We start from the raw sequence: 22,583 nt of genomic DNA, 5'->3' as shown, positions 1-22,583 counted from the left end.
CAGAATGGAACCATTGAGTGGAGCTTTTATCCAGTTGTGTCTTTTTCTTATCCGACTGAGACAGATGAGAGTAATTACTAAGGCAGGCAAACTGCTTTATTAGAGCGGGGCGGGCAGCAGCTGAGGGATGCGTGGTGCTCCATGTGCTGATTAACATCATTCATCTCAGCTTTAAAGTGAAAACAGACAGACCACAGGTTAGCGAGGGCTATGTTTGCATTGATGTTAGGGAGCAAATTTTGGATATGAACTTAAATGAAAGCAGTAACTAACGCCAAAAAATCAAAATGTGCAGATAGACATCCAGAAATGGCTAAAACAAAATTTTATTGCAAAATCAAATGATGAATGGTAGGTTTTGCCATTATTAAAAGGGCAGAGACTGCACTCTGACCATATTATACCTATGTTGGTGGTGTCACCCATGGACGTCCTTAAGCCGTTTTGGGGGGCCTGAAGCCACCCTAAAATGTTCCTTGGCCCCCCTTACAATAATTACAGTAAAAACAGTGACAAAATTAATTCAGGAATGCACCACGCCATTACGTTACTTTCTGCTTAACGTATAGAGCAGAGAAACTCAACCCATCACTCTCCAGTCACCTATGGCTCTTTAGTGCCAAGTCTAAATGAAGACTTTTATTTCCTTTTTCCTTTTAATCCTGTAATTATTATCGTCGGTGCGTGACAGAGGAGTGTACGTAAGAAAGCAGAGGAAGTCTGCTGGTGGTGCGTCTCTTCAGTAAGCTCATTCATTCAGATGCGCTCTCTTGTTTTCAAACTGAAGCTTCTTCTGCCCTCCTTTTAACAATTTTCTTCAATAATTTTCTGCTGATGCTCTCTCACAGTTGTATTTTATGATGATCATTGCGATATGTGTCATCATCAGCGAGCCTCACACATGGATCACGTGTTGAGATGACTAACTATAGCGTGAAACTTCAAACGAGGGTGTTTTATTTGATCTTTAATGTATTGCTGATAATAGGTACTGTCAAAAGAGCAGAAACAGGAAACCAAAGCTACAGAATGAGGCGAGTTGAATGATCTGTCTGTGGGTGTGTGATGCAGGGCCGGTTTGAGTCATTTCCAGGCCCAGGGCAAGCCCAATAAGAGGCCCCTCCTCCTTTTGCTAAAAGCATCAATAATGAGTGGAAAAAAGTAGAAAACTTCTCTTTTTAAGTTAAACAGAACTACAGTAAGTGCCCCATAGATATAAGATATAAATACCCAAATAGCCATTCCTCAGCTCTTTGAAAAGCATCTCAGAGCTCAAACTAATATTTTAACACATCATTACTAGTGGAACTTGCATAAATAAAAAATATATGCTCATTATTAGTAACATATCCTTTCTTCTGCCACTATAGACATCTTTATGTGGCCTATTGCATCCCCTTTAATTACACAATAATCCAACAATTCACAGTTTCATTTTATTTCAAGTATGGATCAGCTGATCAATGGATCTTCTTACATCCCAGGTTTTGGAATGTGGCTCCCGCTAAATTGTGACGTTATGCTGACTAGGACCCAGAGGCAGAGCAGAAGTCAAGGTAGATAGTGAAGAAGTTTATTAACAAAAGGTGTAAATGATGGTGAGTTGGCTGGCTGGTGGCAGGCAGAAGAACTGGCACTGTTGGAGGCACTGCAAGAAAAAAGACAAAAGGATTTAGATGATACAACTACCAAAAATCAGAGCAATCACTTGGTAAAGGCACAGTTGTGGTTGGAGTCAGATTACCACTCAGTAGCTGAAGGAATACTCTGACAACTGAAGCTTCAACCCAAGGTGGTCAAAAGGAGATCTTGATTGCACATCAACTAGCTGCAGCTGAGAACCTTGATGACCTGCAGCTGAGATTGCCAGTTCTCTCCTGCCCAGCCAGCCTGCAGAGAGAAATAAAAAAGCACTGAGAGCCTCCTCTCTAACAAAAAACAAAGTTCAATAAAGCACATGTAAACCATGACATAAAGTATTTTAAGACAATATGACTTGCATAGAATAAGTTTGAGTACCACTGGTATAGACTGTCTTCAGACAGAAATAGCAGTGGCAGGCAGAAATAAACTAGTTTGATTTGGAAAGCATGAACAGCCTGAAAAAAGAAAGAGAGGAGTTATGAAACTATATATTTTAGATATTATATACCATATTTATATTTTACTAAATGCATTAATGAATGTTTCCATCATCGTTTGCGTGAACTCACCCCAACGCGTAGACTTTCAAATACCAACTCAAACTCACTCTGGCTGTTAGTAGAAAAAAGGAAGACCTGCTCAAGGCTTGAGGAAAGACGGTCTTCTAAGGAAAAGCAAGTGAGCCAGATTAAAGGTGTAATAACTAATAATGAATGAATTAATGAAGCACTTTAGAGTGTGGATAAAAAAGTTGGTGCACACTTTATTACCTGCAACTCTTCGGGCCAACCCCCCCCATCTTTCAATCCTAGTGATGTCCCTGGTTTCTAAGGAGGTCTTAGGCCAGCCACACACTACGGGATTTTAAGCCCAATTTGAGCAAGATTTGCCTCTCTCAATGATCATGGGGGCGTATCCCGAGTGGAGCCTTGTAGCAAATGACTATTTGTCTGAATAATCCTCATGTGTGGTGTCAACAACATTGTTTTTTTTTTTTTTTAAGATTTATTTTTGGCCTTTTTTGGATAGGACAGTGGATAGAGTCAGAAACAGGGAAGAGAGCAGGGAGAGACATGCAGGAAATAGTGCCACAGGCTGGATTTGAACCCGGGTTGCCTGCGTATATGGCATGTGCCTTAACCACTCGACTACTGGCGCACCTCAACAACATTGTTTAACTGCTACAAATTGTGTTGTAGGCTCCCAGACCCCAAATCGGAAATATCTGATTGTTGGGAATGATGCAAATTTAGCCTAAAATTTCAATTTATGTGCAACTCTTGAAATAAAAATATGAAAACTTAATTTCTTACTGAATAGAGATACTTGTAGAAGTTAAATGCTCTTTTGCTTCATTGTTCAACATTGCTTGGATGATGCTCAGCTTAGGTAGAACTAAAGTATTTGTGTTTAAATGTTCTATTAGGTTTACACCTGGTTTTAACATTATCATTATCATTATCATTATTGTCCTCACATCTACCCCATAAATAAAATAAGTTATTGTCATCCTCAGTGAGCATATCTCCCCTCCAGAGAAGGACTTGCAGTCAGAGGACAGAGTGGTGTTATGTGTGCCATTCCAGTATGTTGTAATAATTACATTAACACCCACACAGGAGCATAACACAGATCTGATCATATCCTAAAGACAATGGATTTACACTTTACAAAGATCATATTTTTCTTGCTCACATGAAGTAATCAGATCAAAGTAAAAGCAGGTGCAAAGGGGTCAGAATATATATAATGACTGTTTACATGTTTGGATTGAATATTGAACAGATGATTGTTCCCAGAGGATAAGTAATAATAACTGACTCTTCCTCTTGGGACATCTGTGACCTAAACTTGTGTTTTAGTGATGAAAGATTTAGTTCATACATTTATAACCTTGAAATACTTTGCTGAAGCCAATGAATTGTAACTGCATAAGAGTATCGTTATGGTCTTTTTAAAGGCTTACTATGCAGTGTAAACAGAGTGGTGGTCAAGTTCTGACTGCAAAATCCTGATCCATTTCATGCATCTCAAAGTTGATTCATTGCTTTTTATCTGTTTAGATCAGAGAAAATCTAATCTTAAGTTTGTAGAGTATTTTGTTTCTCGTTCAGTTCTTCTCTTGCGACAATCATTACGCTCCTAAAGAGGCAGAATTTCTGAGCTGGTGGGGCCATTTTTCTTCCCCCAAATGATAGCAGAGCTACGAGTTGGAGAGGAGGGGTTTGCATATAAATTTAAAAAGCCTCTTAGTGACATATAAAGATGGAGGAAGCTCCATCCTATCAGTATGAACACTAAGCTGAGAGCAACAAACCCAGAGGGAATTTGACTCCACTATATATCTACCTAGAGTATATTTTCTATTCATCCATTCATTATCTATACTGCTCTTCCCATTCAGGGCTGCAGGAGGCTGGAGTCTAACCCTGCTGTCATTGGGCGAGAGGCGGGATACACCATGGACTGGTAGCTAGTCAATCACAGGGCTAGGGCATATTTTATTTTTTCTATTACCACATACAGAGTGTTGCAGTTTAAGCCCTCAGTAGCTACAGATCTAATGACATCACCATCAGCCTCAAATGTTACAGACTACAATGGAAGGTGCGGCTCTGTCCCTTTTTGTACTCAAATAAAGCTGGAATATCCCCGTAGCAGACAGTGATATTTTGCACTGACTAAATTTGAGTTAAGACGTCCAGAACGGAGCTGGCTGGTTGAACTGCAGAACTGATGCCTCACTAACCTGACGTGCCAGATGGATGTGTTTCACACATCCATCTGGGAAAGCTTCAATAGGAAATGTTTGAGAAAAGGCAGAGGCTTTGAAAAAAAAATTCGGAGTGTGATTGGGTGAATTTTTTAATTGAGCCATGGGAATTACTCAAGGAACTGTTGCATTTCAAATATCAAAACACAACTTCTCAGAAATTTACAAGATAAAACTGATGCTCATATATCAAGTTTAAAGTTTGACCCATCTGATAACATAGAGGAGGCTGAGTTTATGACCTCTTCTGCAGCCAATCAGCATGGGGGCTCTAAATATTTAAGCTTAACTCCCGGGCAGCTGTTGCATCGTCCATATTAATATTCTGTCTAAATCATAGGCTATGGCCTGACTAAATAATACCGTGTTAAAATTGTGTAGAATATTTTACCTGTTCATAGAATCATTCAGGAAAGCTGCTGAAACTATCTCCCACCATTGTTCTGAGTAATTATTTTGAGAATAAAATGGACATGAACTGTCACGGATGCTCAAATGCTAGCTTTAACATTTAGCCCAAAATTCAGCTTGTATACAGCTCAGCAGAGCCTCTAGCGTATTTTGTAGGCTCATGGTCTTTATTGTTGTTTTTCTAGACAAACCCTCTCTTGTGTGATTATTTTCCTGAGGTTTAGGTGGCATATCACTTCACAGCAGCCATTTACTTTAACTGACACTCCAGGCTACTCCAATATCCTCATCCCTTGTTTTTCCAAGGTGTTGCTGATATATAGGCTCTCCCTCACACACACAGCTCTAAGCTAGAGAATCAGAGTGATTGATATCAAAACTGGTGGGCTGTTTATTGTTGGCCTAAAACAAGAAAAGGAACATTACTAGTTATTCTGATAGGACTCAAATAAGGTTATTTTCCTCAAGCTGTCCCTCGTCAGAAAAAAATATATCTTTGTAAAGATGGTCATGCAGTCCTGGACTCCAGTGAGCAATGGTTTCATCACATATTGATGACCAAACAGCTCAGCCACAGCTCGTTTGCTATAATTACTATAAGAATTGATCCCGTTGGCGTTTGTGTGCACTGCATCTGTTAGACCATTGAGTTGATTCTTCATTTACACCTCTTTAGAAATTAGAGGGGGAAAAAAGCCAGTTTCATGTTTTGTGTAATTGTAATTGGTGTCTGTTGGGAGAGGCTCCTGAGTCAACTCCCTCGAGACCTGAATCTCCACAGCTTGTGGGCAAAGTCAGCTGTTTGCTACTACAGACCTCTGACGCAGGAACACACTGAGTCACGTCAACTATGTCGTCATGTTTTTTTTTTCTTCATGTGATGGTGAGTTTACGGCATTTCTAGTCATCCTCCCTCCCCTCCGGGGTGTAAGATAGTGACTTCATTTTGCCATTTGAGATCCTAATGGGCCCATTTTGATGTAAAAATAGCCTGCTGATGGTCCTTTTAAGTTTGTGTAGGGAAATTTAGGCGTAACATAATATGTTACTCAGAATGAATAAAAACACCAAATATGTTGTGAGAGCATCATAAACCAAACTACAAATGACAGGACTTAAGACAAAAGTTTCCAGGAAATAGAAAATCAATGTATTAACAAAACCCAGAATGACTAGAGAATAAAAATCTACAAAATTATAGAATAAAACTACAAAAACCAAGGATACAGCATTGGATTTGAGCTGAATGCCAATGTTGTGTTAAGAGATAAAGAAATGCTGCCAAAAAACAAAATGTGGCGCTCATTGTTACTTTAATAACATGCTCTGAATCAAACCCTTGAACCTATCTCGCCTTGAGCTCCTGTCATTTCTCTCACCATCTGTCAGAGTTACCTGAAGCTGCCATTGAAAGCCGGCTCATAAACACATCAGAGGATGGGATGTTCCTGGAAATAGTCAGAGTGATGCTGCCGTCAGTGGTGAAGCTTCTGTCCCCAGGGGAAGAAAGAAAATCACATGAAGCATTGCTTTTAGAGAAACAGAGGAGGAAGCACTGGCTATTTAATGGTGATTTTGGGCATGTGTGTCTTTTATGACCAACAAAAAGGAAGGCTGATATCTATTATATGAAAGTTTAAAAGCTCAAGTATTGTGATTTGGACATGTGGCATTCCATGAGTGCTGATGTAAAGTACAACAGCACTGGTATTCTTCACATTATGAATCATTTTTAACCTTGCATACCTGATGGATTGGTCAGATTCCATATCTGTCCTTAGGCTAATCCATCTTGCAAAGCTCCAGTCTGAAATGCTTGTTCCAGGTCTGAAATGGACCAGACCAATCAGCATCATGAGACAGTAGCTATGGGCAGGGTTCACTTGAACTGGAAGCCTGTAACCGCTGCCACTAATGTAGCAGTTAGCCTGGATGTAGCTAGAGTATAGCAATAGTTTTATTTTCTCCTGACCTACTTCAGCATAAGTCTAGTTGTACTGGAAGTCAATAATAATGGCTGTTGCCAGTGTAGCATTTAGCTTGGATGTAGCTATAGTATAGCAGTTTTATCAGAGCTGGGCCACATTTTTTAATAAATTAAGAGCAAAGTACAGCACTTGAAGCTTTTCTTGAAGAAGAGGTGTACTTGCTATTCTCCTGACCTGCTTTGGCATGAGTTTGCAATAGTGGGAGGGGTTTAGTTGCACTCTAAGTCATTAAAAACAATGGCTGCTTCTGGTGTAGCAATTAGCTTAAATGTACACTATATTGCCAAAAGTATTCAATCACTTGCATTGACTCGCATATGAACTTCAGTGACATCCTATTCTTAATCTGTAAGGTTTGATATGATGTCGGTCCACCCTTTGCAGCTTTTTCCTGAAGCACATTTGTCAGGTCACACACCGATGTTGGATGAGAAGGCCTGGCTCTCAATCTCCGCTCTAATTCATCCCAAAGTTGTTCTATCAGGTTGGGGTCAGGACTCTGTGCAGACCAGTCAAGTTCATCCAAACCAAACTCTCTCATCCATGTCTTTATGGACCTTGCTTTGTGCACTGGTGCACAGTCATGTTGGAACAGGAAGGGGCCATCCCCAAACTGTTCCCACAAAGTTGGGATCATGGAATTGTCCAAAATCTCTTGGTATGTTGAAGCATTCAGAGTTCCTTTCACTGTAACTAAAGGGCCAAGCCCAGCTCCTGAAAAACAACCCCACACTATAATCCCCCCTCCACCAAACTTTACACTTGGCACAATGCAGTCAGACAAGTACCATTCTCCTGGCAACCACCAAACACAGACTCGTCTATCAGATTGCCAGATGGAGAAGCGCGATTCTTGACTCCAGAGAACTTGTCTCCACTGCTTTAGAGTCCAGTGGTGGCGTGCTTTACACCACGGCATCCGACGTTTTGCATTGCACTTGGTGATGTATGTCTTGAATGCAGCTGCTTGGTTATGGAAACCCATTCCATGAAGCTCTCTATGCACTGTTCTTGAGCTAATCTGAAGGCCACAAGAAGTTTGGAGGTCTGTAGCGATTGACTCTGCAGAAAGTTTGCATCCTCTGCGCACTATGCGCCTCAGCATCCACTGACCCCGCTCCGTCATTTTACGTGGCCTACCACTTCGTGGCTGAGTTGCTGTTGTTCCCAATCGCTTTGTGGAATATTTAGGTGCGAGGAAATTTTACGACTGGACTTGTTGTACAGGTGGCATCCTATCACAGTACCACGCTGGAATTTGCTGAGCTCTTGAGAATGACCCATTCTTTCACAAATATTTGTAGAAACAGTCTGCATGCCTAGGTGCTTGATTTTATACACCTGTGGCCATGGGACTGATTGGAACACCTGATTTCAATTATTTGGATGGGTGAGTGAATACTTTTGGCAATATAGTGTAGCTTTTGTACAGCTGCAGTTTTATCAGAACTTGGCCACATGTCTTTATTAAAACAAGCACAAAAAAGCTGCACTGAAAACCTGTCTTAGTGGAGAAAATATTTTTACTGTTCTCCTGCTTTGGCATTAGTTTGCAATCGGGGAAGCTATTAGCTTGGATGTAGCTTTAGCAACAGTGCTAACAGATCTGGATCAAGGTTATATTAGTTTTGGGTTTTTCCTTAGTTTTATTTTTATTTCGTTTTTATCTTGTGCTTTAGATTTTCTTTTAGTTTTAATTAGTTTTTACTTCTAGGTTGCTATTTTAATTTAGTTTTTATTTGTTTTAGTTTTAGTTTTTTCTGCGATATTGGATACCTGTCAGGGGTGAGACCCAAAGGGCTCATCACTTTTTATTTGATTCATTAAATTTTGATGTTTTTATACAACTGAAGACCAAAAATTACCATTGTGTGAAGTCTTCTCCAGTCAATTCAGAGGATTTCTCTCTCCAGGCTTGGGCATACATGTCAGTCATTATGCTGCTGTCAAAGACCAAAACTAAGAAGTTTTTGTCTTTAATTTTGTTTTATTTCAGTTAGTTTTCTATGCACAGAATTTAGTTGTATTTAGTTTTTTTTTTTATTTATTTATTTATTTATTTTAATGTTTTTTAAAAGCTTATTTTTTATTTAGTTTCAGTTAAACCAAATGATTTTTACATTTTTTATTTGGTTAGTTGGCTGCATTTCTTTATTGAATGATATTAAGTTACTGTATTAAGATGATTCCTTCATTTTTTTTTATTGTTGTGGGACAAAGTTAAAGTCCAACAGAGATTGTATTAAAAACACTGAAACAATATTAAAGTTCAAAGTTCAAAAGTTCAAATTAATATCACCATAATTTTCAAATTTTATTTGTAGAGAAACTACATGTAAACTTTTTTTTTGTCACTTGAGCAGACATCTTGCCAATGATTTTGGAGATTTTCCACAACATTCAGTTTGGAGTTTGCACCTGGAAAATCTGTTTAGAAGGCCACATACCTCTAGCACCTCACCCTACACCTCCAATCCATCAAGAATCAGGGACCCCCTACCCTTAAACATGAGCATGCAGAACAAAGAGATAAGGCTGGTCAGGGCAGTAGGTGTACTGGGACCCAGCCGTGGGGCTCTGAGTATCAGCACTGTTGTGATTATCCTTGGAATGAGGCCCCAGCCTTGCCAATATACAGTACAACAGCACTCTATATTTTTTAAAGTGTTATTGTTTGCTAACTTGTCGTTTTCAGTGCTTGTGACTGACAGCAGACCCTTTTAGAGCCATTTATACGCTCGTGAATTATCATTCCGTGGTATTAGGCAGCCATCAACCCCCCATTTTCCCTCCTGAACTGTGCAAACAGACCGCTCTGCCTGGAAAGCACTCTGCTCATATTAGTGGCTCCCCCACACTGGAGATAAGGCTAAATAAAAGCGCATCATCATTTCCCCCCTGTTCTGTCCATGATGGCAGGAAGGAGTCAGACATCCTCCTGGGAGATTGCTCTTACACCAGAGTGGACTTTTTGTATGCATGTGTGTAATCTTCCTTTCATATTTAGCCTAGGCAGCATGTGTCATGCAAATGGAAATGGTGCTGTTTTTACTACCTAAAGTGAAGGCAGGTTCAGAAAAAGGCTTTTAGAGCTCTGTTGAGAGGTAGATGTATGAAGTAAGTAGATTTCATTGTGATTTGTTCTAGTTGGAACTATATGTAAAAGATGTTACGTAATTTTCCCATCTTACCTAACCAGAGTGGCAGACATGAGCAGCAGATGTAGGAAAAGTTTGTAAAACTTAAGATAAGAGAAAAAGTTTTAAAATCAGTAGCCTCCTACTGGTGTTTTTATCTTTACCTTGATGGCAATTCAACCCATCCCTCTGTAGGAGCCCAAACTGCTCTTCAGGAGTGCATTAGCCGGGCTTTATTGGACTCTGCAAACCTTAAGTGTCTGCCCTTTCTCTTATCTGTGCGCTGCTACTTTCTCAGTGTTTGCCTACAAACAGTGCAGAAAGCTAATGAGTTTTTCTTGTACATATTGTTGTTTCTTGCCATTGACTTTTATGGCCTGTAGAGTGAAGGAAGAGTGGCTGATTACTGAGGCAGAATTAACTAAATGTTCAGGATAGCCACCGTTAGCTGTGATTACATCAGGGAGGACACATATCAGCTCCCCTGAATGGGAGACTATTCATCCATTATTAACCACTTTAAGCTAGACCCCACTTTATTTCAACTCATGCTTGTTAAAAGCCATTATTTTCCTATTTTTGTTCCCTTTTACTGCTCAGTAATTGTCTCTAAATATCAGTTTGAATTATGGTACAATAATTGCTCAAAAATGGTCAGCGCAATCAATTTGTAATACCTCGACCCGCTCCAAGCCTTTATGGCACACACTTTAACGGCTTGTTTATTGTCAGCAGCTTCAGCAGCTCTGCAGAGGCTGTCAGCGGGGGATTTATGCCCAAATCAAGATGTGTTTTTGACAAGGGCTTAGGGACAGACAAAGGGAAAAACATTGTTTTTTACAACGCCATAAACAGCACTTGAGACAAGAAGTCATGGTGTCCCAAGGGAGCCCAAAAAAGACAACATACATGTGCTGCTATGCTCTCTGGCACTGTGACAGTGTCTTTGATTAAACCATGATCTTATATACAGCTGATACTAATCTTTTACAGCTGCACTTATCAGCATGTTCGGCGAAGTTTCATTTTGCTGTGTTGTACACTTTAGCTACATTTGTAAAGCCTGCGACTAGTGAAACAGATTTTTTTTGACCATTTTACTGAGATAAAACATGACGATACAATTAAAAACATCTGCATCAGTAAATAACCAAAAATCAGGAATTAGTGTTGTAAAGATGACACGTTTAAATTTGGTACGATAAAGGATTAAGGCAGTGGAGAACTAAAGATGTTTGAGGGGCTTAAATAGTAAAAGGGCACCTGCTGTATGCAGTGGAATAGTTAAGATGGTTAAGATTAAATATTTTTATTAGGATTATAGTAGCAACTCTCACTGGAGATGGTACATTACTTTAAGGAGCTATGTCAGGGTGGGGGAAGAGCACTTTATCATAATTTGTCTGTTTGAAGGCTCCAAAAAGAGCTCATTACCATATTTTAATTCCACTGGGAGGGCACCATGGAGGGCACTTAGCCACGTTTTGTTCCCAAGTTAGGCCACTTTATCACATTTCATCCACTGGTAAGGCACCTTACTGGGCACCCAACCTTATTTTTGACAATAAGCATAAAAAAAGACTACCATGTTTTGTTGATTGGTAGGGCACCCTGAAGGACACTTAACCACATTTTGTCAACTAGTAGAGCAACCTAGAGAGAATTTTACACTGCTTTGACAATGAGAAACCAATCTAGAAGGCACTTTATCATGTTTAGTTCACTGATAGAACACCCTAGAGTACACTTTACCATGTATGGTCCAACAAGAGAGCACTAGAGATCACTTTATCTCATTTTGTCTGCTGGTAAGGCACCCTGGAGAGAATCTTACCATGTTTTTGTATAATGAGAGTACTCTAGAGCAGTGTTTCCCAAACGTTTTACCTTGGCACCCTCCCTGCATGTACCTAAGAAAAGTGGAGACACCCCAGGACCCAAGAGAGAAGAAAAAGGAACATATGCTGTCAAAAATCAACATCGATTTTAATTGTTTCACTGATAAAACCCTAAAAAAAGGCCTATGTTTGTTTTTCTTATCAAAAGACCTTTGCATAAACAACTTAATAACTGCTTTATCATGGTTCTAATCAATATTTGCAAATGTAATTTTGGCAGCCTCAGAACAGACAAAGCCTTGCACAATTATGAACAGTTCATAATTGCTCTTATAATATAGGGTGCTATTTAAAGGAATGCAAAGGTTTTATTAAACTCCAGAGAAGTACAATAAAATTATCAGTGAGATGACATTTTTCTGTTGGTGTTGGAAGAAACATAACTACATTTCATTTCTTCCAGTGGTGTGACCTACTTTTAGCATTTTGGACTGCTGTTATCAAGTTGGCATCTCAGTGTTTACACGTCTCTATTCCTGTTTCACCACATTTATGTCTTGTGGGAACTATTTTGTCAGACATGTTGAATAGCCATGAATGCAGATACATAGCACTTGCCTTTAGATCATAGTTTTAAACTGTAAGGCATCCAAACCTCCAGCATGAAACCATCTCAAACTACCTTGTCTTGAACATATTTTTCCACAAGAACAAGAACAGAACCTCAAACTTTTTTTTTTAAATATGGCCATTTGATATGGAATGACCTTGAAAACTTCTTACACCACTGTAAAGGATTATTAAAACAGCGGGATCTGGGTGCATCAGTCATGTTATTTGTTGTTTTGTCAGTGCTGCCGTTTTTGTTTTGTTTTGAGTCCTTGCCTGACTTTGGATGGATTTAATAGAATAGAATTTCTGTACTTATTTTCCTTGCTTTTTTAGGGCATAGTATAAAAAATAACATAGGCAAAAAAAGGCAGATGTTGTTTTTTTCAATAATATCCTTGGGCAGAGTGTTTAATAGTTTAAGATGTGTTTGAATGTGTTTACATGTGTGTAGGTGTTGCCTGTTGTTCAGTGATCATTGCTGGGATTCCTTTGCTCATGTTTCTGGTGGATTGCAGTTGTTGTTGATGCTAAATACTTTTGCACCATGAGTGAAGTTTTCCACTGAATTAGCCACTTGTTGAAAAACATTTAATTAAGGAAGAGAAACCTCTGGCTTTAAGGTAGTCCCTCTACTTTGTCCATGCCTGAGGACACCCCACCTTGTCACAGGTGGTCAACATGAGGTGGCAAGGTCAACTGCTTAGATTAACATGCAAACTGGGAGAAGTAACACACTGTTGTGTTAAAAGTACACTTTAATGTGTGATAGAATATCACTGTAAATTTAAGTTGGAACCTGTGAGAATTATATAAACTGAGGGAAAGTGGTAAATTTAGCTCTATGAGAACTGAGTTAACACTGATAATTTTGATCTAACATGCATGCTTTTTGTCTGTGGGAGGAAGCAGAAGTGCCTGGAGAGAACCCATGCATGCACGAGGAACAAATGCAGTCCACACAAAAAATGCCCGCACAGTGGGGATTCAAAACAGGAACCTTGTTGCTGTGAGACAACAGAGCTAAACACTCCACCACCTTGCAGTCCTTGGCTAAACACTGATTTTGCAAAAGAATTTTTCTAAAAATCCTGAGGAAATGAATTATTTTCCAGGTGTAAATGAAAATGAAAACAGCTCTATCTCAGGAATAAGCTGAAACCTCTCAACAGGAGAACAGTGCACATAAACAGGTGGATAAGAGACGAGTTCAGGCCTCATGAAGTGAACAGCAGACTGTGAAGATCTGAGATAAACAGCAGCCTCTGCACTGACCATAAAATTACTCTAAACTCAGCTTCTCTATTGAGATCTAAACCTGTTTCTCAACACATCTCTGCATGAGTGTGTGCTCATCATACATCCTCAAAGTCTCTGTGCTGATATGGATCTGGGGATGAAGATGAAACACCCTCATGTATCCCTCATGTATGACTGAATTCAGGGGTAAGAGAAATACTGCAGTGGGAATGTGAGTGTGAGACACAATGACATTATTGATCTGTGGATGCTGCAGCCTATGACCTCCATCTCTACCTCCACATCATATTAATGGCTTTATCACCATCTGAATAATACATGCAGGAGTGATGAGAGCATAGAGGGCCAAAGGTGACGGGGGTAGTGAACAGACAAGTTAGCCTACATCATCCCTAGATGTACATTTCATAGTAATGATCTAACACTGATTCAAATTTGTCCAAAGCTGTGTTCTCTTTATAATTCAAGGAAAGTTGTAAAACTTTCTCTTGAAATGAGCTCATGTCTATATTTTGAAAGCAATTTTGGTTGCAGCACAAACCGATATCCACTCTGTCTTGAGGTGTTTGTTCATTAACTAGCAGTGCACAGAATAGATTGAAGTCAATAAAACAATTGGGTGATACTGATTAGAAGGATCTCCATACACTGCAAAAGATTCACCCAAATTAATTAAAAGAAACCCCAAGGAGTTCATTTACCTCTTATCAACACCATGTGAATTTTGCATTGCATCACAGTGCTCATTATAAATTGAAGAATTGCATTTTTTTTTTTTAGCCAACCTCAGTTTATGTATATGAAAAGTATGTTATTCAAATGTACTTATATATATTTTTAAGTTACTTCAAGAAAGAAATATCAAGTTAGTATCATGTATTTAAATATCCTGCCTTAAATGTAACGAAGGTCATTCTTTGAATAGAGAGGGGGCCAGGTTTGATATTCTTGACAACATTCAACAGTCACAGATGGATCGATTACACCTTCGGACTGTGATTTGGATCAGAAATACATTCTTAGCAGGGCTAGTAGTTCTGTCTGTATCATAAGGAGTTGTGCAGGTCATTGCATTTTCTCGACTGCATCCTCAAGGTCCATTTTAAACCCGTTGGTGCTTTAATCAAGGTAAACACTGGTCTGGGGCTTTGTGCTCCAAGGGACCTCGAGGCATAAGCAAAGGTGTGCTTCAAATACAAGGTTCACATCATATTTCAGTAACTAAGATGAGCATTTAGAAATGAAATAAGGTGCCCAGAAAGCATGTAATAGCAACAGAATAGAGATTTATTGTCCCAAGAATCCCATGACTAGGACACCTATGCCCCCCATGCTGAGGCTCAAGTCCACTGCCTCATCATGGACGCTGGTTTGACTTGGTTGGTATAGCAAACACGCATGATCAGATGTGCAGTCCTTAACACACTGATCACAGGTTTGAGTTCTGATCTTGACACAAGAAAGAAGCTGGTAGGTTCTCTCTGAACTGCTTTTGAATTCAGGTTGTCACAACATTCATAATCTACTCACATCCAAGGCTGCCCATAAGGGGGGATCAAGGGGAGAGCTTCCTGGGGCCCGATCAAATCTGGGGCCCATGGAGGTCAGCAAAATTATGGTAAAGTTAAGCTCTGATAACTATTTTTTTAACCTGAGAAAGACCACTTTTTCAAAATGAATTTATTTAGTTTGACTTTTAATGCTATTTTGCAAACCTTTTTTTTTCAAAATGTAAGCCCCAAGAAGTGTCAAAAATGGCAAGAAAATGGCAAAAATTGTCAAAGAGCAGCAAAATGGGTTAAAACTGACAAAACACAAATGCAAAAAAGGGATGAAAGTGTTAAAAAAAAATAGTGGCAAACTGAGTGGAAATTTGAATGAAAATAGCAAAAATGGTGTCAAGTGGCAAAACAGTGTCTAAACTGAGTAAAAAGGTGTGGAAATGGGCGTACACTGGCAAAAGAGGGCGAAAACAGAAAACAACAAAAAAAAAAAATGGCAAGAAAGGGTGAAAAGCAGAAAAAATGGGCCTTTAGTAGCACAACTGTGGCAAACATGGGCAATAAATGTAAAATGGCATAAAAGTGCCAAAGGGGCAAAAACAATTTAATTTGACAAAACAATTTAATTTGACAAAACATGGTCAAAATGGTCACAAAACGTGGCAAATTTGGTATATAGTGGCAAAAAGTTGCAATAAAGGGCATAAACAGCAAAAATTGGTTCAAAGTGGCATAACAGTGAGAAAAAAAGGGGTAATAACCCCACCAGGAAAAATGGGTTAAAAGTGTTGAAATAAATGGGTAAAATGGGCGGAAATATGTAATTAAGTACCACAAATTAATAATTTCAACTTCAGAACTAAGTTTGACAAACTTTTCAGGTCTAATATGAGGTGACCTTTAGCCAGGACACTAGCAGGAAATGCTATACTTATAAATCCCAACTGTGGAGGGCCCACAAGTCTGTGGGCAGCTCTACTCACATCTGCTCCCTATGGCAGGATATGACTAACTCAGTAGGTAACTTTACTCATGGTGCCGTCTTACCACAAAAGTAACAATTATTTAACAGGAATATGTTTAAAAGAATAGTGATTACTGTGCAACAGACAGTATCAGAAACACAGTTTCTTCTGAGTTTTGGTTCGAAAGCACCATGCCTGAGGGCATGCTGGGAAAACTTTGTCTTGAGATCCCCCAGCCCACTGCAATATCAACCAAGTTGTTCAAAGTAAATCTATAGATTAGTTAAATCAATAAAAACATTGATTTCTTTAAAATTACATAAAACAAAATGTATAGACCTATGATTTGAAGCAGAAGAACTGAAAGTTCACCTACACAGGAGCCTATTCAGAGTCAGACCTGTAGAGGTGCTTGGCTTCTATGGAAATTGCATCATGTAGCTTCATTAAAAGTTATTAGTCTTCCTTCTCAAAATCTAATCCCAGTGAAAGAGAGTATTTTTTTCTATTAATGTGATATTTTATAATAGTAACATGCTGTTATGAAAGCAGTGGATGCAGCTTTTGCATAGCTGTTTATGTCTTTTTATTATCAAATTATTATTTTTTGCATTGTTTTTGAAGCCAGTATTGCAGGAGAGTCTACTCATTGTTGAACCATATTAAAGTTCTGCATGCAATGCAGAACTCTTAACAATGCATTTTTACACTTTGCTAAATTATGACTCTTATTCAAGCCAATTAAAAACTCTCCACTGATGGTAAATGAACTTTTTATTTAAGTAAAATAGCCTGAAACGTGGGGTGTTATAAGTATGATAGGCCTATATGTTTTGAGAGACATTGGCCAAATTCTAGTTTCAAAAATCATGTGGGATATTTTCCCAGGCTACTTATATTTCAGGAGTTAAGATTCAATCCAGAGATGCTTTAGCATGCCTTAAAGGATTTGAAATCGCCTGCCTATAAAGTGAGCATCAGTATATAGGCTATCTTTTAAGATACACTTTGCTTCGAGTCATGTTAAACCACATTTAAATATGATTTTCACTCCTGTTTTTACTCAGATTAGAGACACCAAGTATGTACAACTCACTCACTTTGGGGTATTTCCTGTGGTTATGTATGTTTGTGGCCATTTCAACTGAAAAAAGAAGCTTCATGATATTTGCTTCACTAGCTTTGATTTCTTCCAGAAAAATAGAAAAAAGGCCTCATATTGTCTTTTCCTGGGGCCTTCAAATGCTTCAAAACTCCCTCATTTAAACCATTTAACAGCTGGAGAATGGCCTCTCTAAATACTGAGTACTGGTTTTCTTCTATGAGAACTGTGTGCTTTCTCTGCTGTTTTCAGATCAGCTGCACATTATTTTTGCATCTCTTAATGTCTGCTGTTTCATCTCATACTGGTGGAGAAGGCACCGACAGGGGCCAGGTGTTGAATGAATAAGCCAGTAAACCTGAAGATTTACAGGCGCAGACATGGTGCTTACTAGGCTGCAGCTCGCTGCATTTAACCTGTGGGATTTCAAGTCGTAAAGCATTGTGGGGGACTATTTTATGGTTTACTGGCGCTGTTCATGGTGCTGAAAAGGCAACCAAGACAATCCAGTAGCCCTCTGCTTCTTTCTGTCTTTCTTAAACTTAAAATTCACATGTGCTTCAAAACGTTTAAACGAGATAAGCGAATAATCTTCCTCCAAGGCAACATGATTCACCACAAAGACACAGACTGTGAAATCTGTGAGCTGTGCGTCATTTCAGTGCGTATCAAAATAAACATCCGTAGTCAGCTTTGGTCAAATATTGAAGTTAAACTAATAAATAATATGCTTTTTATTTATTCTCCATAGATAACTTCCCCTTCCACGCGCGCCTGGAGGAGTGGGGGTGTGGTTAACTGTTGCTCAGTGCGCATCAGGTATCCATCGCGCGCTATATAACCTCGTGGAAGCAGAGGAGAGCAACAAGACAGGCGCACAGCTGGGGTGACCACATCACGACGCAACACTGAAAAAGTAAGTTGTCTTACTTTTTGTGACTTGAATGCATCTTGATTTTATTTGAACGGCTGTGCGTAATTTAGCATTAACTTTATATCCAGGGGTGTGTTTCCATATGGAGTCAAGGGCGCATGGTTCATTAAAGTTTAAACAGAATGCAAAAGATCTAAAGATTTGACACAAGTTTCTCCAGACGTTATTTCTCGGATGAATCCTACCCTGGTGTGTGTTCCTCTCCCTCAGATGGCCAACCTGCTGAGATCGTGGATGATGCTGGCAGCTCTCCTGCTCTGCCTCCTCGTGTGTCTGAGCAGCTTTGCGGACGCTTATCCTCCTAAACCGGAGAGTCCGGGAAACAACGCGTCTCCAGAGGACTGGGCCAAATACCACGCAGCTGTCAGACACTATGTCAACCTCATCACCAGACAGAGGTGAGCCAGTTCTATTCAAACATTGCCCTATTACCTTTCTTTTTCCTATCATTTTGCTTTTGTATTCAGAGTCTATCAAGTGCATGGATTCCTCCAACGTGTAGAGCAAGTTTGTTTTGAACACCTCGTAGCCATTAGAAGTTAGTCAGTGAACCATGCAAATTTTAGAATAGTTTAATAAATGCTGACATCTTTCTGGGTGCCTTGCTTTGGCAGGAAGTCTCCCTCCCCAGATGTTAGGGATTAGTCTCTAAATCAAGCAAGGAGAGCCTCACAGGAGACCACACCTTGTTGAGTTATTTGACTCACATTAAGTCAAATCAGGTCAAACTTTATTTTTATAGCCCATTACACAAGGCAGCACAATGTGCTTCACAATTGCAGGCAGATTGATCAAATCATCATGATTATATTGCAACTTAAAAACATGATATACAAGATTCAGAGCAGAAATGAAAGCTAAATATACACACTACACATTACCCACACTGATTCTAGCACACACAGAAAGAATGCAGGGAGATCTAACCATAAGCGGATGCAAAAAATAACATTTTTAACCAGCGTTTAGAGGCTCTCTCCATTATTTCTGAATCAATACTTTTAAAATGCCGATCAGCAGTTTGACCCCTTTGGGACTGGAATGGAATTCAGTGCTAGTGATGAGAAATCCTGTTTTTAAAAAACCAAAGCCTTGTTTTCCTCAGAGTCAAACCAGACAGACTTGTAAAGGCTTTGTTGCATCACAAAATCTTGCTTTAGACAAATTTCAAAGCCTGAAATCCTAATTATGCACTTTGTTTTTTTTTTACCTATATCATTTCATACTCGAAATGGAGCAAGACTTTTTCATCTTAGGGGAAAATGGGAATATATTGCAGGTTTTGTCTGATTTATTTTACTTGTCCTTCCTAAAATATGGCACTTTACACATTAGGGAGACGGTAACTGTTAACACTGTTCCTAATGATGGGCAAATGTTTTGGTGAGAGTATCAGGTGATGGTGTTCCAAGTGAAAAAACTGGAAGGTACATAGATTCTTTTCATAGAATCTGACACGTCTTCCCTTGATGCTCTTGATCTGTTATTATAGTCTGAGACTTTCGTTGCACTCAAACGACTCCTCCTCAAACAAATGCAGGTTTACTCTTCAGTAACCAGACATCGATTTAAGTAAAGACGCTTCCAAAGATAAAGTCACAAGAGCTCGATGTATTTGCCTGGCTGGACCTCGAGCTGTGAACTTGAAAACACTCCTTTTCTCTCAGATAATTGCTCTTCTGATTCCTGATTGGAGTGCAGAGGCAGAAGAGGGCAAAGACTGCTGATAAAAGCTCAGCAGGGTGCGAGCGACTAACTCACCTTGTTCACAGCTTGAGGATTCTTGGAGAAAAAGATGTCCCTATGGTTGAAATTCATAGCAAGGCTGTTGGGGTCACATCGACAGCACAGCTCTCAGTGAAATGGAGGCTGAGTGACAGCCGGCTGGAGCAGAGGTCAATTTGGCATGAATGTGAATCTCATACTAGTTTGTAAGTCACAGTGATGTTTGATTTTCTGCAGGTACGGAAAGAGGTCGACCCCTGAGCAGGCGATGGCGTGGCTGCTCTTTGGAGGTGATTCAAACCAGGAGACTGAACCAAGGTGAGAGAAAACATGCCTGGTTTGCTCACATTTGGCTACTAAAGGCTGACACTGAAAGCAATGTTTCTATACTAAAGTTTACAAAGTAGATTATTATACATGCTTGGAATAGAGACTATTCTAAAGTGGAAAAGCCAATGAAATAGAGTTGCTTACATAAATGAAGAGAAGTCTTTTTCATCACAAGCTGTTTTTCCAATCAGTTATTCTACAATAAAAGTGAAATTAAAAGATGCTCGTGCTTTAATTTTAGAACAATTTTACAAGCAAAAGCCTAATAAAATAACCTTGCAAAGCAGATGGATTTGCCCGTTTCTGTGCTTTTCACTGGCGAATCCATCTTGCAAAGCTCCCATCTGAACCATTTGGGCCTGGTTAAAAAGTGACAGGACCAATCAGTGACGAGGGGCAGTACTTTCAGGCACGGCAGAGTCGTGACGTATGCAAGCAGTGAGAAGAGGCCGGTGCAGGTATGGCGTAGAGATTAGAACTTGACGACATTTTTTTGTTAAAAGAAGAACAAAGAACAGCAGTGAGTTGTTTTCTTTTCAAAAACGACAAAAGTCGAGCACTGACATGTCTATAGTCACCATGGTTCATATTATGCAGCTGTCTATGGAGTTTAATCCTCCGTAGCGGCGAACCTCAGTAACTACTACATCACGTGTTTTGTTACTCTGATTGGCCTGTAAAGATGTGACAGACAGAACATTTATCCTATCACCCTCTGAGGTTTTTTGTTTCAAAGCCTCTGCCCTTTCCCAAACGCAGACTTTGGAAGGTTTTCCATATGGATGTGTGAAACAAATCCATTTGGCGTGCCATGTCACAATAAAATAACTACATAAGCAAATTAAGATAAACATATTTGTCCTAGAGTGAGATATTAGTGTTTGGCTCTTTACCCATGCAACAGCATAGACAACACTCAACAACATGCAGATGACACATCAAAAACACTCTGATGCGGGAGCGCAGATGGTCGAGTGGTTTAAGGCGCTACCCATGCACGCGGGCGGCCCGGGTTCGAATCTGGCCTGTGGCCCTTAACCACATGTCTCTCCCCACTCTCTTCCCTGTTTCCAAATCCATCCACTGTCTTTCCTCTATCAAATAAAGGCATGAAAAGACCCAAAAATAAAAAAAAATACTCGGATATAAGACATTGAGTATCAATAAATAATTCCCCTAAAAAAATCTAGAAATACCATTAGATTCTCAGAGCACCAAAGCAAAAATGCAAAAGAAATCCAGCCCTATTCATCAAATCACCAATAATGCCAAATCAACATCCAGACAACACATGTTCTAGGATTTAATACTTGTCTATGTTTCCTTGGCCAGTGTATAAAGTAGCATCCATAACAGCATGACTCTATTTTCCTGTCATAAGCAGTAAATATAAGCTGAATTCTCAAAATTTGAATCATTTTTTCTCATTATTTCAACAACAGCACTCATTTCCTTTTGATTACAAGTGAATTTCAGTTGTTTTCTCTAAATCTTGAGAAATTTTGTCATTATCTTTGAAAACATTGTTTTTTCAATGTAGATGAGACAAGATCTAGAGACATCAAATGAAATCTACTCATCATGGTAAATGAGATAATGTAAACTACATAGATGTTTGTCCACTTAGGCCTTCCATGAGTCTGTATTTTAAAACTTTTCCCTTATTCATTAAGATTGCTTGTACACTGAAATGAAGATATTAGATAAAAGCATATCAAATATTTCATAAAAACTCAATAACCATGCTCTGACGGTGGTCATTTAAGCAGTCCACAACACTATTCTATTATAATGCTTCCACATATTGTCATGTTGTGTTATTATCACAAGCCTTCCAACCTTTAAGATTTCATTTCTTTTTATGATTTCTTTTCTAAAGCTCCGTGCTAATGTAATTTCTCTCCTCTAGTAAGTATTGATTAACATTTTATATCTCTCTAGATTCAAACAGTGTATTGATTATGCAATCATCACAATGTCACAATCCAATTCCTTGATGTGTGTTCAATCAGAGCTGCACAAACTACATATGGCATTGCAGTATACAAGAGACATTGCAATTTCAGTCAGTTTACCTGTTTTTTTCCCCTCTCTCCTTACAGCTCAGACTACAGCGACCAGTGGTAAATGAGCCCAGTCCAACCAAGCTGCCATCCCTCGCTTTGATCACAACTCAAAAAACGCCAAGTCTGTGGAAAACTCCTGCCCTAGAATTTGTGAAACTCCATATTTGATTATTTAATGTGCATGCAAATTTGTCCTCTCTGTTTGTCTTCCTCTCAGTAAACCTGTTTGTTCTCTGGCCATAATGTAAATAATTTATATCAAAATCAATCACTTTACAATAAAGAATTTAAATGGAATA

General features: G+C 39.1%; 1 protein-coding gene and 1 long non-coding RNA gene across 2 annotated transcripts; one reads left to right on the top strand and one right to left on the bottom strand.

Annotated features, from left to right (window-relative positions):
* Nucleotides 1-1,422: 1,422 nt before the first annotated feature.
* Nucleotides 1,423-2,497, bottom strand: LOC121528818. The gene is made up of 4 exons (XR_005993503.1): nucleotides 2,415-2,497; nucleotides 2,214-2,308; nucleotides 1,745-1,890; nucleotides 1,423-1,648 (listed from the first exon to the last, which is right to left on the bottom strand). It is a non-coding gene; the product is annotated as an uncharacterized LOC121528818 (long non-coding RNA).
* A 15,578-nt stretch (nucleotides 2,498-18,075) lies between these two features.
* pyyb (peptide YYb) lies at nucleotides 18,076-22,510 on the top strand. The gene is made up of 4 exons (XM_041815898.1): nucleotides 18,076-18,145; nucleotides 18,374-18,561; nucleotides 20,126-20,206; nucleotides 22,321-22,510. The coding sequence occupies exons 2-4, from the start codon at nucleotides 18,374-18,376 to the stop codon at nucleotides 22,343-22,345; spliced, it is 294 nt and encodes a 97-aa protein (XP_041671832.1). The 5' UTR covers nucleotides 18,076-18,145; the 3' UTR covers nucleotides 22,346-22,510.
* The last annotated feature ends 73 nt before the right edge of the window (nucleotides 22,511-22,583 follow it).

The sequence above is a fragment of the Cheilinus undulatus genome, linkage group 20, assembly GCF_018320785.1.
Source record: "Cheilinus undulatus linkage group 20, ASM1832078v1, whole genome shotgun sequence".
NCBI lineage: Eukaryota > Metazoa > Chordata > Actinopteri > Labriformes > Labridae > Cheilinus > Cheilinus undulatus.
Note: the sequence above shows the minus strand (reverse complement) of the source record. Positions and strands in the feature narration are given on the sequence as shown.